Source organism: Nycticebus coucang, chromosome 7 (assembly GCF_027406575.1).
Source record: "Nycticebus coucang isolate mNycCou1 chromosome 7, mNycCou1.pri, whole genome shotgun sequence".
Lineage (NCBI taxonomy): Eukaryota > Metazoa > Chordata > Mammalia > Primates > Lorisidae > Nycticebus > Nycticebus coucang.
In genome coordinates, this window is record NC_069786.1 from 5153753 (window position 1) to 5169391 (window position 15639).

A 15639-nucleotide genomic window follows, 5' to 3' on the forward strand; every position below is an offset into this window, starting at 1 on the left:
CCTGGGTACATAAAAATTAACAGTACAAAAAATACGTCAGATATACTCGAAAACTCAAGCATATCATTGTCTGCTGTCTTGTTTTCCTCTGTTCTGTTAGTCAACATTTGCTGTATATATACAGTCATGGGTGATGGAACTGTAGATTCCTTGATGGCTAATTAAAAGTAGAATTAGAAGGAGGAAAAACAGTAGCAACGGATGAATTAAAAAGATAATTTGATCACATTAATTTGCTGCACGGATTAAAATCAACAATTAACAAAAGGATTTTTACACATTGAAGAAAATATATTCAAGTACTCAGTTGGATAGGTCGGGTGATAATTGTCCCAATTCTGTCTATGTGACTATACATTAGACTATACCTATCAGAAAGAATCATTATTACTTACAGGCTATGTTATCTATCACTTAATGTATGTTAGACAAACATCAAACGTGTTTGAAAATTTTAAATTTAATTTAGCAATATAATGCTATTGAACCACGAACATCTTCATAAAGAAGATATTAACAAGATGGTGACAGAGATTACTACACAACTGCATAGGAGTTATTTAAATGTAAGTGATTATATATGTATTTTGAAATTTTAAAAATAAAATGATTAGTTAATATCTGAAAGTATCTGAGGACACGACCACTCTCTTCAAGAAAGACCCTGGTGTCTAGGCATGAGTATCTTTTTGGTTTTAGAAGCCTCTTCGTGGTTTCTTTTACCATGTAAATAACACTTTAAAAATACCCGGTGACTTCTGTAAGTGGTTTCCTAATTATAGGGAAAGAGATAAAAGAGTCACCTCCATTTTATAATTCAATTATGAATTAGTTTGGGGGTTGCTTATTCCTCAAGGATCAGATACGTTGGTGGGAGTCACCCCCTCAGTTCTGGGGTTGCGGAGGCAGAAGCAACTCTATAAAAGCACCTTCCCCCCCACCCGCCGTGAGTACAGTGAGGCCAATTTAATGACTTGTACACAAAGGGAAGGTTAATTATACCACTTAAGATGAAAAGAGCCTCACATTCTATAAACATTAGAAAGGTTTCTATAAAAATTGTGTGAGACTTAAAAAGTGTTGGTGCTTAAAAGAAATTTTACTCGGGTGAATGAGTCTACCCCTGTTGGGGCTAAGGCAGGGAAGAGGCTCTTTCACTGATGTATTCAGGATTGAGTAAATCTCTCCGGGAAACCCATTCTGGATAAGTTGCTTGAATACCAGTGAAAAGAACAGTGGGGGACGGGAAGAAGGCCAGTGGAAGAACTGGGCAGAGGGAAGGGAGGCAGAGACACAGAGTGGGGTGAGGGGAAGGCACTTTTATAGAATTGCTTCTGCCTCTGCAACCCCGGAATTGATGGGGTGACTCCCACCAACTTTAGCAGGTCCCACTACATCTCACCTGAAGCTCAGTATTTGTCTCATTTGTGAAGAGTCCACTCCACACGACACTCTCACAGCACAGCCTCGTCATGATGCCTCAACTTCTAAAATATCGAAACACCTAAAATGCACCCACAAATCAGTTCCACTCTAGCATAGCCACATTTCCATATGCAGGAGTCGGGTGTTGCTAACAGCTACCTGCCCGGAGAGTGACAGCAGAGAACATTCCAGCATCTCGGACAGTGAGGCTGATGTGCTGGTCTAGAACATTCTTCACCATGCCATGGCAATGTCAGGAAGTATTCACCTGTTCAATGCATAACATGAAGCAAAGGCAATTGTCTGCAAGGGCTTCCTGTAGATCTTCAAGGTGCTGGGTTAGCCCATCTAGTGAAGGAGAATATGGAGCAACACATTTCACTGGAAATATGCTAATTAGAATGAGATGAAACAGACTCTACAATCTATACTTACACGTCTTTCAGTAATCTGAAATGTGAACATATCTTTGCTTTAAATGTGTGCCTAATTATCGACCTACACCTGGAATTCTGGACACCATTTCTCAATGCAATCCTTGAAAGTCATTTGCAAGCCAAAAAGAACACTTAAAAATTAGCATTCTATCATCTAAAAGCAAAAATACGTAATCAAGATAAAATATATTCTGAATGCCAAGCGTCGCTGTTCTATTTGAATGTAACATTCACACTTAAATTCGTTGCACTCTCTTAATTAGAACTTCAAGGATAGCAGCATAAAAGGAATTACAGTAATCAAGCCCGTGAATGTCTAAATGAGAGAATGAATCCTGGAGAAACCAAACTTTGAAGGCAAAAGATTCAACATAAAGAATTAAAGTCACGTTAACACTTTAATGAATGTGAGTTACAAACATAAGTGTAATCAGACAGGACACGGAGGCCACCTCCCAAGAGCATGTGCACATGGTCTCCCCAAAGTTACAGGAAATTACGTGGGCCATGCAAGTTCTGGGGCGACATTGGTAGGTTAGCAGCAAAGATGTCTATTTTCAATGTGTTAATTAGCAAGAAATTATAGTCTAACCGGCACATAACATCCTGTCAACAGTAAAATAAAGGGGTGACAGCTGCACGGACACTTCTGCTGCTCCAGACACTTCCTGAAAATCACATCACACAGGAAGAACTTGTACTGACTGAAGGAAAACTGAGAAGGAATCAATTTTTAATGATGTGACGAGTCACGTAAGTTTCTAAGTACAGAATTTTGAATGTTCAAAGGGCCTGGCAATAAGAACAAAGGATAACTCAAGAAAGGAACCAGTTATCAATGACGGAGCATGCTTAACTTCAGGGTGACTTAAGGTGGTGACAGAAAGGCACCAGAGTATCTGCAACATAGCCTGGTTCCTTCCCAACTCAGTTGTTCCTCAGGACACAAGGAGGCCCTCATTCTTTAAGAATGAGAAGCCCATATTCTTAGGTTATAACTGGGTTATAGCTTTCATGTGAAAGCCATAAATTAGTTTCATAGTAGGGCTGAGTACATTGGATGGGGAAGGTGGAGAGGGAGGGGAGGGAGGGGGAAGGATGGACAGAGGGAGGGTGATTGGTGGGATTACACCTGCGGTGCATCTTACAAGGGTACATGTGAAACTTAGTAAATGTAGAATATAAATGTCTTAACATAGTAACTAAGAAAATGCCAGGAAGGCTGTGTTAACCAGTGTGATGAAAATATGTCAAATGGCCTATAAAACCAGTGTATGGTGCCCCATGATCACATTAATGTACACAACTATGATTTAATAATTAAAAAAAAAAGTTTAAAAAAAAAAAAAGAATGAGAAGCCCTGGGGCAGCGCCTGTGGCTCAGTAGGTAGGGTGCTGGCCCCATATACCAAGGGTGGCAGGTTCAAACCCACCCTGGCCAAACTGCAACAAAAAATAGGGAGCATTGTGGTGGGTGCCTGTAGTCCCAGCTACTCGGGAGGCTGCGGCAAGAGAATTGCCTAAGCCCAGGAGTTGGAGGTTGCTGTGAGCTGTGTGATGCCACGGCACTCTACCGAGGGTGACAAAGTGAGACTCTGTCTCAAAAAAAAAAAAAAAAGAATAATTTTTTCAATGAGAATGTTGACAGACCAGTAACTGGGTGATGTTGGTGTGTTTTGAGAAGCTGAGAATTGTACAGAAGGTGGCATTTATGATGTGTGTGTGAGAGCATACGTGAGTGTGTGCACATGTGTGAGACTCTGAGTGTCCATGTGTATGTGTGAGTGTGTGTGTATTAGAATAAGTGTAAGTGTATTGGCGTGTGTGTGAGTGTGAATGTATGTGTGTTTGGGAGTGTATGTGAGATGTGTGTGCTTAGCTTTACTGAGGACATTTCACTGTGGATGAAGTCTACACTAAAGCTGAACCAGAATGACATTTTTATTGCTGAGATTTAGAGACAGGGCTAATGCTACAGGTGCTGTTTTATTTCATGCTTTTCATAGGAGCTTATGGCAAATGATGAGTGCGTAGCTGTTGGTATGTTCACATATCTGAAGTTACTAAGGAAAACAAAGTGAATGTCAATAAAAAAATTCAATAAAACCATAATGCACATTCTCCTTACAAGATTAAAAACAGTACACAGTTTTAATTCTGACTGATGCTTCAAAGTGAAATTAATATATCCTCAATACCATCTACTTCTCCTATCAAGTTGGATCAGAAAGGTAGAAGGCTCCCAAACCTACAATAGGGTCTACATGGTTATAACCCCAAGGTGACTATAATGAAAAAAAAAAATACAGGTATTGATCCCCCGAGACCAAACCAAGCCTTTTAAATTGCCTCTGTCCATGCCTCATCCAGACGGTCCAGTTGGAAGGCTGATGTCAGGTGCACCAATAAATCCGGTATCCTTGGACCCGAGTCCTCTCTATGAACTTTAGAGTCTGTGTGCGTCAGTATGCACTGTCTCCCTGAGCTGGCTGAACGACTCATAGGGTGGCAAGCTGGCAGCCTCCGGAGAGCTGCAGGCCTGTGGGTGGGCTGACTGGGCAGGGACCTGGGAGCCAGCTGGGGACCCCAGGCACTTGCTGACGTCCTGCAGAAGAAGAGCTGGCCATTGCACCCTCCCCCCCCATAGTGCTGCAACGCACAACATACACAGGATGACCCCCACCTGACACGTCCTGCATACCCTCGCCCTGGCTGTTACAGATTTGTTTCACATTCCCCATTGATCACGTGCCCTGAACACTAGGGGCTCCTAACGCGTCTGTCCTGTGGGGTCTCAGGGAAATTACGTCCCTCACAGGCCCCTGGCAAAAGGCACAATGACAGGAAAGGTTGTCGCAAAAATTGCACCATGAATCATCTGTGGTACAGCCTTCGGACAACATTGCCTGTGTGACACAGACCCGGGGGGATGGGGGGTCACTGTGCTTCTCAGCGAGTGCTCACAGGGTGCACTCTACAGCGGCTCCCCTTACTGTGTCCTGTCTCAGATATTATTCTTCATTAAAAAACAGTCTGAGCTTGACTTTAGAAGCTGGAGAAACAAATGATGCAAGTTCTACAATGAACTGCAAAGGTGTTCTGTGTCCTTCATCGCGAGGGCTGATTCACGGATTTACGTGTCCCCTGTACCTCCTGGGTGCTGCGGGCCTGACACAGGGGTTTGCTCTCTGTCTCTTCTCTGCTTTCCTGGAAACTCACAAACAATCTTCATAAAATCAAAGTCATGTGCAAGCCGGCATCAGCACTAACATGGTAGTAGAGAAAACCCTGTTTATTCATTCATTTGTCCACTGTTTTCATTAAAGACATGAACAAATATTTATGGAATGTCTCCTGAATGCCAAGCACAATTACAGGCACTGGGAGCGCAGCAGTGAGAAAATCCCTGCCGGGCCGGCACTTGGATTCTAGCAGGACAGAGGCTGAGAAGGCACAGAGTAAATGGCTAACACATTCACGGCAGGATGCCGACGTGGTGGGCGCAAGACAGACGCCGAGCGCAGCTTCACGCAAGGCTTCAGGAAAGAAGCTCAGTGTGTATAAAACCAGTCTCCTCTTTTTCTGTCTAAATCAAGGGTCTACCTAAGTATTCAGTTAGCACCAGGCTTGTGGAATTATTTTTAAAAAGACGCACAAATCTCTTAATTCCAGACATGCTAAGGAATTCATGACTAGGAGAAAGCTAAGTTAATTCCGGAGGAAAAAGAGAGCACATCACTAGGCAGATGGACTCCTGGCGTGTGGGGCCGCTGAGACCCAGTCTGGTCCTCAGGGCAGCTCCAAGTCCTGCTCATGTGAGGGCTGGAGACTGACACACATCGGCTTACACGCACAGGACTATATCCTATTTTGTTTGTTACTGTTCAGATATGCTTCTGATCAGCATGAATCCAGATGGAGAATAAAGCCCAGACCTTTTCTGCAGCCTGGCAGCTGCCTTGTAAATCAGGCATCATCCACAAAATTCACCACGTAGAAGGCGGAGGGCGGAGAGAATAGCTCTGGGGGCCAGACAGAGGGAGGCCCCAGTGGGAGGGGGACGGCTGAGGCAGGTCGTTCTCCAGAAGGGGTTATGTCCCCCTGCCCGGGGCTGGAGGGACCCCAGCTGCCTCACCATGTGGGGGGCTCTTAGCCTCTGCCGTGTGCCGAGAGCTTCACGTCCCTTTGATAACAGGGCTGAGGCCTGACCGGAAGTCAGGTACGGAGGTCCCTCATCAAGGGCTCCTGGGGAGCGGTGAGCTGCTCCCCACACAACCCTGGAGATCTGGGCTTCTGAGGGAAGTGGCCACTCCTGTCCGCCAGAGGGTGCTTCATGAAAGGTCCCACAGAATCTACTGGGTCAGGACTTTTAGCCTCAGACTCCTGTCCTCAGCTCCTGGCCCTCCTGCTGGGGGGCAGAGCTGGGGAGGAAAACATGGGATTTCTGAGGGTTTGCAGAGAATCCATAAACCCCGTGGAGCACTGAAAGCATTAGCAACAGGTCTGCCCCAGACACTCTGCCCCTGAGCTCCGTCTTCTGCATCCGGTGAAGCAGACACAGACTCTGCGGATCTTTTGAAAGTGCGCCCAGTGCCTGCCCCAGAACAGCCCCAAATGTCAAATAATTCATCTCTGTTCTCCCCTTGTGCCATATAACACACATCTCTTACAACATTTGCACCCAGATAAACCTCGGCCTATAGAAAAGACTGTGTGGGAAGTAACTCCTGTGTCTCCATAGCTAAAATTTGAGACCCAACCTTATCCCCAAGTATTCAAAACACAAAGGAGTATTGACCATTTTATGAATCCTAGAATGATTTTTAATAATTCAACATTAGTTTAGAAGAAGGGATTTAATGTTGACCGGCAGGTATTAATACAGCAATTTTGAATGTGAGGATTATCTATTGGTGTATATGTTTGAGCTTCCAAATCTCTTTCAAATTCTGCTTCTTCTCATTTCATGAAACATGTTTCCATGATCTTACAGACCTTAGGCACTAAGTAAATAATTGTGAATTTATTCAATTGATTGTGTGATTGATCAAAGTGATAGTGAAGTAACGACCTGCCAAAAACCAATGAAATACAAAAGGAAATATCAGTTTCTGTTAGAGAAAGAGATAAAAGCACATCCTGATGACATGAAGAATTGGAAATGTGACCTCACCCCACATTCACAGTGTGGGATTGTTGTCTAGAATTTCGGTGAAATGTGTGTTGCCTACACTGACAACAGACTTTTAGTTGTCTTAGCTAAAGAATCTTCTTTCTCATCTTACTCACTCTTGTGGTTACATTTGATAGGATCAATGATTTCTTTCTTCCTTATCTCTTTCCTTCTTGGCTTCCAAAAAATAATAAGCAAACAGTGGTATAAATACTCTCCATGATGGACTTCCTGGGCTTTTCAAACTTGCCCATCACTTGTGTCTATAAAGAACAGCATGGTCCTACATAAAATGGCTATGTTAAAATGAAATAAATCTAATGTAATTATTTACAAAAGAAATACATTCATATATATTTACTTTCTCCGTTAACTATTTCCTTACTACACTTTTTCACCACCTTCTGTGTCATTTGAAAGTGTCAAAAGTGATACAAACTTTATAACCCAAGTCCCTAAAACCATAAACCAAACTCACCAAAATTGTATCTACTGCTCTACGTTTTTGGTGACTGAAAAGGGGCTGAAATTAATTTTCGATTTGATTAATTTAAGAGTAATCAATCTCGGTTCAATCTAATGCTTCAATATTGGGCACACTGAAATGTCCTAAACAAATTCTGTCTAATACCACTACTGAAAATATATTGCATGTAGTGAGCTCCCACGGAACCTTGGGTGTTGGGTAAAAAGTGAAAAGAAGTTAGTGATGGAGATTTTTCCTTGATTTAAAAAATTTCTTTGACATGTATCTTCAGCTTTTGGACATCTTAAGTTTTAGAGAAAAACAGTTTCTCAAATTCAATTCATTCTACCTAAATAATTTTTACCTTTCCAGAGAACCAAAATTAGATCTTGGAGGGTCACAGGCAATGATTTTGCAATTAGCAGCCACTATGGACTTCCTGTCAGATGGGGCCTGAGCAGTAACCAGCTAGCAGGTTGCCGCCACTCCATGTGCAGAGTAAAGCTGTGGTTTGCTGTTGTATGTTTTCCTCCCATTTCAAGGAGGCTCAGGGGTTCCCCTTTTCAGAGTTTTCTGTTGGGGACAGCTAAACCCAGGACAGTCTCTCTCTTGGCAAAGATCCCCCTGCTCTAGTCCTTGCCAAGGCCTGGAATGAACAGAAGGACTGTGGGACTCAGAGGCGGGAAGGTGAGGGGGGACAGGCTATGTGCCTCTGACCAGCATGACACAAGGCCCCCATCTGACAGCACCTCGTGAAGGCCCAACAGGCTCAGAGGGGTTCCCCATACAGAGGGGCCTCTGAGATCTCAGGGCAGCCAGTATGGATGGATGGTCTCTGCCTAGGGAGTTCTCTGGGTGCCTCGGAGCCTCCTGGGGCTCCTGGCATTGGTGTTACCCTGTGCTCACCCCAAAATGACTGCAGCTGAATTTCCTGGACACCAGGCAAGAGGGGTGGGATTTGGAATTAAAATTATTCTGATTTTTAAAAAATGACGTGTTATTTCTTGCACATCTTGGTAGTAGAAGAACAAAGCACAGCCACATAGAATAGGGTGAGGTAACATTATGTAAAATACGGTCTTTTATTTATAAAAGAGTAAAAACGGGAGGATTAACTACATAGTCATATTTCTGCAAGTAGACACAGGTCAACAAAGAAGTAAAATTTAAAAACAAACAAAAATCATAGTATTAAAAACTGATTATCCCCCTCTAATATTCAAAATACTGAAATATAGAGATACTTTTCCTCCTTTAAGAGACAAGTTACTATAGAAATATAATCAATAACACAAAAATAAGTCTGGGGCTATTTCTCCACCATGCTTGGTATAGATCCTTCCTCCGTTTTAATGATTTCTTGAATCAGTTGCGTGATATGTTGAGACAATTTCTGACCCAGAGAAAAATCATTATAATCTAATTTTACACCATTTTCCTTCACGATATCAATAATATTACCTCTCTAGAAAAATCGGGTGAAAGGCATATTTAGACAAGTAAATCTGTCCAATAAATCATTTCACAGATAAGAAGGAGACCATGTGTGAAATGAAAGTTAGATGTTTTCAAAACCACTTCATTTAAGGAGAGGGCACTAATCAACAGGTCCTGTTTTTCATAACTAGAGAAGCAGTTGGACGGAGGAACGTTTATTTTATGACTACGGTGTAGCCTATTCTCACTCCCCAGGGGATGGGGTTGGAAGAGTCTGTCTCAGCTGAGTCACCAGCTGCCTCCAAAGGGTCAGGGAAGAAACAGGTGAACTCGGGTCCCCCAGCCAAGCAAACCCAGGGAATCTTGATCCGTTGATGTTTTAAATAGATTGTATAATACATACATGAAATAAATCTTTCATGCATACATTTTATAATACTTTTAAAATTATTTGAATATTAAAATTATATATTTGGATTTATATAAGGTGAGATAATCTGATAATAATACCAACTTTCATTTTTCAAAAATACATAAAGAGACGTGCTTAAGTGAATCTTATTCTTTAAAATAATCACTTTGTAATGTTTTTGAAAACATCTTGGATTTATTTTCAAGAGCTAGTTCTAACACCATAAAAAACTCAATTTGTCAAAGTAATCCGTCTCCCTTAACACACACATTTCTGTATGTCGACAAAAGATAGCTATTAAATGTTATTGTTGGTAAATGGATTTCTAAGTATTTGATACAAAGGTATGAAGTACTTAAGTAGAAAATGATTGAAATCCATTTGGATTGCTGACAGGAAGCTCTGTTTCAGATTTGAAGTTCAGCTCTAGTGATTATTCAGACATTTCTATCCCCTTTATTTTGCTGGGTTTCCTCTGTAATTTTGTTTTTTCAGATAGGGATTTTCATTTCTTTGGTATTTTTCATAATCTTATTAAGTAGACTATATTACATGCCATCTAAATCCTATTTTGTAAAGAAAGATTATAAATATTTACTATACAATAGTTAGAGTAAAACAGGACCAGGGGAGATCAATGATCAACCTGTACCTGTATTTCTTCAAAATGGTCATTTGTAACTCGGCAGTCCTAAGCGCACCTCCTTCCGTTCTCCATGTCTTTCCTAATCTGATCCACAGACACTAACGCACCCCACATGGTCGAGAGGGAAGCTCGACCATAACCGGGCCAAGATCCAGTAGAAACTTCAAATAGAAACATTTTTGGATAGCTTATTTAGTGTACATTTTTAGAATACAAAATGTATGCAGTAAAAATTGTATATACATAAATTAGGATTTTAGTCTGACTGTGGCACTGGATTTTATCTCCATGAAATCTGTTTTATTTTTATTCTTTCTATAATCACAGCCCTAAAACAATAAAGTCATTTTCTACTAGGTAATTATTGTTGCAAAACATTTCTGAAGACCATGAATGTGCCTAATTGTTCACTTGCTTATAAGAGACCTAAACAGATATTGGTGAATATACGAGTAATGATTTCCTAACGTGTTCTTTGAATGCAGTGACTTCAGTAAAGTTCATTGCTTCCTTTCTTCCAATTTACTCCATCTTAACATTGTTCTTTCACTTCAGGGCAGAGCCGTGAGAGCTGATCTGCAAACCTACCAGAGGGTGGGAACCAGCAGAACAGGCCACCCAGGAGGACAGCCACAGAGGCCAAGCCGAGGGCCTGCCCACCACCACACAGTGCCCCATGGCCAGCTGGGTGATCAGAGTCTGTGCATGCAGGCTTTCGGCACTGCTCTCTGTCCCCACAAACTGCACAGAGGGCGGAGTGCACTGGGGTCTGATGCACATCTCACGAAGGTCCACGGTGCATCAACAAAACCACTGCTCAGGTGCCATGAAGCCACATAAAAACCACACCAAAGGTCCACAACTTTCTTTGAAAAATAATTGTTAAGCTTATTTGAATAAATTATCCAAGATTGCTACTTTGTTTGAAACCTCAAAAAACTGAGAGCTTGAAAAGTTAACGAGGCCACAATCTTACCGTAATGACCGGATGGGATGTGGTTTGAATCCAGTTCATTTCCTTCAGTCTGAAGACTCTCCTAGGAAACACTTCCCCCTCAAAGAGCAGCCAGAGTGCGACTTTACAGTGATGCCAGTTCTGTAAGGGCATCTCCTGGGATTCTTGCTGATGTCAGCATTAAGGAGACCAAGGCCTCCCCCTGGGTGGGATGCCGCAGCCCCTCCCAGCTTTTCTTTCTCACTCTCATTACACATCTTGTGCTCCTAATGCTACTTAGACCAGAGTTTGTTCTATCTCATCTCAGAACTGTCCCTCAAACCCCTTTGCTCCATCTGCATGTTCTGTCCCCTGCGGTACTCAAGGCATCCTGCTCCTCACAGCCTCTTGCCTCAGCCTTCACATGTGGCAAACTTTATCTCTTGCTGTGTTTCATGGGTTCCTTGAGGCTATGATTCTTCATGGAGTTATACATAAATAATGCAGTGAAAATATTAGGCAGGATATTTAGGTTAGGTATTAAATTTTCAAAGGAGTGGGCATGGTTTTCTATGAGAACAAAAGAAAATTGTGAGGCTGAATCCTAGTGCCCTTAGATGATTAGTGGGTTGACATGAACAATTGATTTTCTTGTCAGCAATGAATCACATTTACAGATCTGTCTGCCCAGATTCAGGCTGGGCATGGAGTCACTGAATATATCAAATGAAATATCACCACAATCTATCTAAACGTTGATATTTAAAATGTAGTCACCTTCCAAATGTTAGCACTTACTTTTTTTTTCTCCTGTCCGAAACTTTGCAACAGAGTTAGACTTGTTTATAAGAAACCTTGACAATAGATTTCCTTCTAAGAAAAAGGAAGGTTATCTATAAAAGACACAAATAGCATGCAAATGGAACAAGGTAACAAATGCAATTAGGAAAAGACACCAAATGTCTGGAGAGGAAATTAGTCAAGGAGTGGTGCAGGTATGCCCCGCTCCTCCAGAGATGCAGTCTGAAGCACTCCTGCAGATTTCCCCCAGGAAGGTCAGAGGGGGTGTTCTTTTACCTGTGGCGGACCTGACGGTGGAGGTGATGTCAGCAGCTGTCATCATGGGGATACATTCATCATCTTGGGAGTAGCCGGCTTGAATGGCGCGAAGGTAACTGTGACTCCGTGTCCGGAAACACCCCGGGAGGTCGAGGGCGTCCATGGCCTGAGACTCGACTTCACTGAAGACGGACTCACACACCGACTCAAACTGCCCGTTGATCTCTGCTTCACTCACCTGGAACAAGCAACAGCTCATCTGATGCCGGGGCCCAGCGGAGCCACCGTCGCCATGTTACGGAGCCAGAGGGGGAGCAGGCTCATCCCACGACACCCATTGGCAGTGCAGTATTTTCAGCACAATCTGAAACCAGCACGGGGAAGCTGCTAAGCTGGGGAGCTAGCTCATGGGGGCTTTCTCATGCAGAGCACTTAGGTAAACAGCCAATTTTAAGGTGTTGATGAAATTCCACGGGCCCACTGGCAAACCTGCAGGAACGGCTGGCAGTTGTCGCCAAGTTTAAGAGAGACGGTGCTTTTAAAAGCTCAGTGAGCACCTGGCACCAAGCAAGTGCTCAAACCACGTTCTCCCTTTCTTTTCCCCAAGTGCCTCCTTCACCTCTCCAAGCTATTTACGGCACAGATTCTGGGGACGGGGGCTGTGTGAGTGCTTCAGCTACTTTTAGCTCTTCCACAGGATCGGAGAGGCTGTGTCTCCTTGTTGCCACGGAAACTGATCACAAACCTGGCACCTAAACTCCCCTCCTTCTCACCTCGCAGCAGCACAAAACCCAAGTCCAGATGAGACAGAAATGGTATCAGTGAACTTGCTTTGTCTACATTCTAGGCTCCCCCCACCTTCTTTAGCCTAGACTATTAGTATAACTCACTTCATTTGATAGTTTAGCACAGAAGGCAAGTATTTTCCAGCCTGTGATTTAATTTCCAGGTATAGAGTCACCCTAAGTTACCCTGGGTTTGGGGGGTGGGGCAGGCGCACATGGGCCTGGGCTTGGACAAGCCGCTCCATGACTTCTGTCATGACCTCGCCTCACTGTACCTGCCTCCACGGGAAGTCACTTCTCCAGGGGCGAGCCCCGAGCAGGGCCTGGGTTCCTGTCTCAAGAGCACAAATTTGCATCTGAAGACCCATCTGCATGTTCTGTCAGCAACATTCACTTCTCTGCCTTTGCCCAGTTTTCCCTTAAAACCAAGTGCCATCCCCTCCCTCTCCACTGGACACCAACACTGACCCTGACTCTGTGACCTGAGCCCACACTCATAATTGTGACTCCACATCACAGACCCAAGGTTAGTTCCGGCGCTATTTCCAAAGGCAGCTAAAGTAAATAAGCAATGTGCTTAATTAAAATTATAAAATCCTACGCACATCTGTCCTGCACGGCAGGGTGACTGGAATGAACAAGGCCTGTTCTTTCTTCCATCGCACATTCTCTGGCTGACCCTTTGGGTGTGTGTGTGGGGGTTACAGGGCTCCTTCCCCTCGAGGCTTCCCTGTCTCAGGGTCTGATTAGCACATGAAGGCTCCAGGACACCACAGATCCTACTTGGGGCCACGGTGCCTAGGAAGGTCCTGCCCTGGGTATGAGCCTGAGGAACTGGCTCTCTGGGCAGCACCAGACACTGCTGCTGACACTCAGATCCTCTCGTAGGACTTTCCAGGGTACAGTTTGGAGATGGGGCTGAAAGCCGGGTGGCAGAGCCCTTCCCTGGCCTGTTTCATTGGAAAAAATCCTGGTAAAGAAGATAGTCTGTGCTAAGTCAAGGAGGTGGCTGAGATGCCCATCTCACCATTCACTGCTTGCTGAGAAGACATTAATGTGGAAATGGTTCAAGTTCACAGGCTTTCACTCAGGCAGGCTAAGGCCAGGTAGGAGTCTCCTGCGTACCTTGGTCTGCACATGAGAGGTGGGGACAAGGGCTTGTTTCTCCCCGGCATAGCCTGGCCCTGTAGCCAGACCTGGGGAGGGATAGAAAGTTCTCCATCTGACTCTGAAACCGGTGGGAGAGAACAGAGGGTTCCTCGCCTGACCCTGCAGCCCGGGCCCTGGGGGAGGACAGAGCATTTTCTACCTGAGCCTGAAGTCTGGACCCAGGGGAGGGACAGAGGGTTTCCCCCTGAACCTAGGATCCTGGACCTAGGGGGTGGGGACAAAGGGTTGGTTCCTCACCTGACTCTGAAGCCAGTGGGAGAAAACAGAGGGTTCCTCACCTGACCCTGCAGCCTGGGCCCTGGGGGAGGACAGAGCATTCTTTACCTGGGCCTGCAGTCTGGACCCAGGGGAGGGACAGAGGGTTTCCCCCTGAACCTAGGATCCTGGACCCAGGGGATGGGGACAGAGAGTTCCTCACCTGACTCTGAAGTCTGACTCTGGGGGGCAAGGGGTTCCCCACCGGACTCTGCAGCCTGGATCTGGGGAGGGACAGAGAGTTCCCCACCTGACTCGCGCAGCTGGCCTGGCTCAGGGTGCTGACAGCCCTCATGTAGCTCTGGTTCCGGGAACGGAATTTTGGGGAGTTGTAGTTGGCAGCAGGGTCCAGGCTGTGACCAACAGGCACGTCACTGGCAGCTTGCAGGTAGCTCTGGCTACGGGAGAAAGGAAAGGAGAAAAGGCATCCTGTGAACCTCCGGGGAGGGGGCAGAGATGAGAGTAATTATTCCAACCCACACTGAGAGGCTGTTATAAAATTTCCAGCTGAATGTTTGCCTCTTGATGGGTAACTCTGCCTTATGTAAATATTCTCAGGTTCATATTCACAAATGTGAATTTCATCAAAAGTAATAGGGAAGCTATTTACAAAACTACCTTTGAAGCCTGAGCTTTTATGGCCAGGTAGTGAAATTAGGATCATTCCGCATTAAAAAAGTGCTGAAGGCACCAGTAACTCATATGCATAATGGCAAACGCTGCTCCTGAATTTAAGCCAAAAGCTCCGAGAGCCTCATAAATATCATGTTAGCTTATTGGCAACTTTACACGTTCAGAAAAATGAAAGAGGAAACAAAACGTTCACTTTCAGTTTTAACTTATGCAAAGATGCCCGGATTATGCAACCTGGGCCGCTAGAAGCAGATGGAGGAAACGTTCATTTGTTTGATCACTTTCTTCCAAACTCCCTTAGAGATCAATGCTCTCTGGTCTTCTTCCTTGACGTTCTGTAAAATGTTAAAAGTAGGAGAGAACCCTGAGGAAATTTGGGAGGTGGACAGTCCAGCTTAGCTTAAATTTCTAGTTAATAAAACCCTATTTAATAAACCCTATTTCACTTACCCCCATGCAGTGAAAGTCATTTTATTTAAAAAAAAAAATCAAAACTAGACTAATGTGAACAGAAATGACTAATCATTCTTCCTTCCTCTTTTATACCATAGTAGGAACATTAAATACATTAAAACATTGCACGAGCCTATACCCAGAAATGTAAATAGTAGGTGGCCGACTCTGGCCCCATGGTGTCGGAGTATACTCTTCCTTTGCAGAGTAAGATCTTGGGGTGATTTTTCTCTGTAGTTTACTTCTCTCATTAAAAATGGCACATCAGAGAAAAAAATGGGACTTTTAATAAATTCTTATTAAGTGAAGCTCTTAGAAACATGGTCCTCAGTAAAAGTAGCCACATACACACAC

At 44.0% G+C, this 15639-nt stretch overlaps 1 protein-coding gene across 4 annotated transcripts in view; it reads right to left on the reverse strand.

Moving 5' to 3' along the window:
- Nucleotides 1-15639, reverse strand: part of DLGAP2 (DLG associated protein 2) — a 594688-nt gene that overhangs the window by 35723 nt on the left and 543326 nt on the right. For all 4 annotated transcript variants that reach the window (XM_053598123.1, XM_053598120.1, XM_053598122.1 and 1 more), the window contains 2 exons: nucleotides 14450-14597; nucleotides 12008-12227 (listed from right to left, as the gene is read on the reverse strand). In XM_053598123.1, the coding sequence (XP_053454098.1) occupies nucleotides 12008-12227; nucleotides 14450-14597 (368 nt within the window). The remainder of the gene's footprint in view (nucleotides 1-12007; nucleotides 12228-14449; nucleotides 14598-15639) is intronic.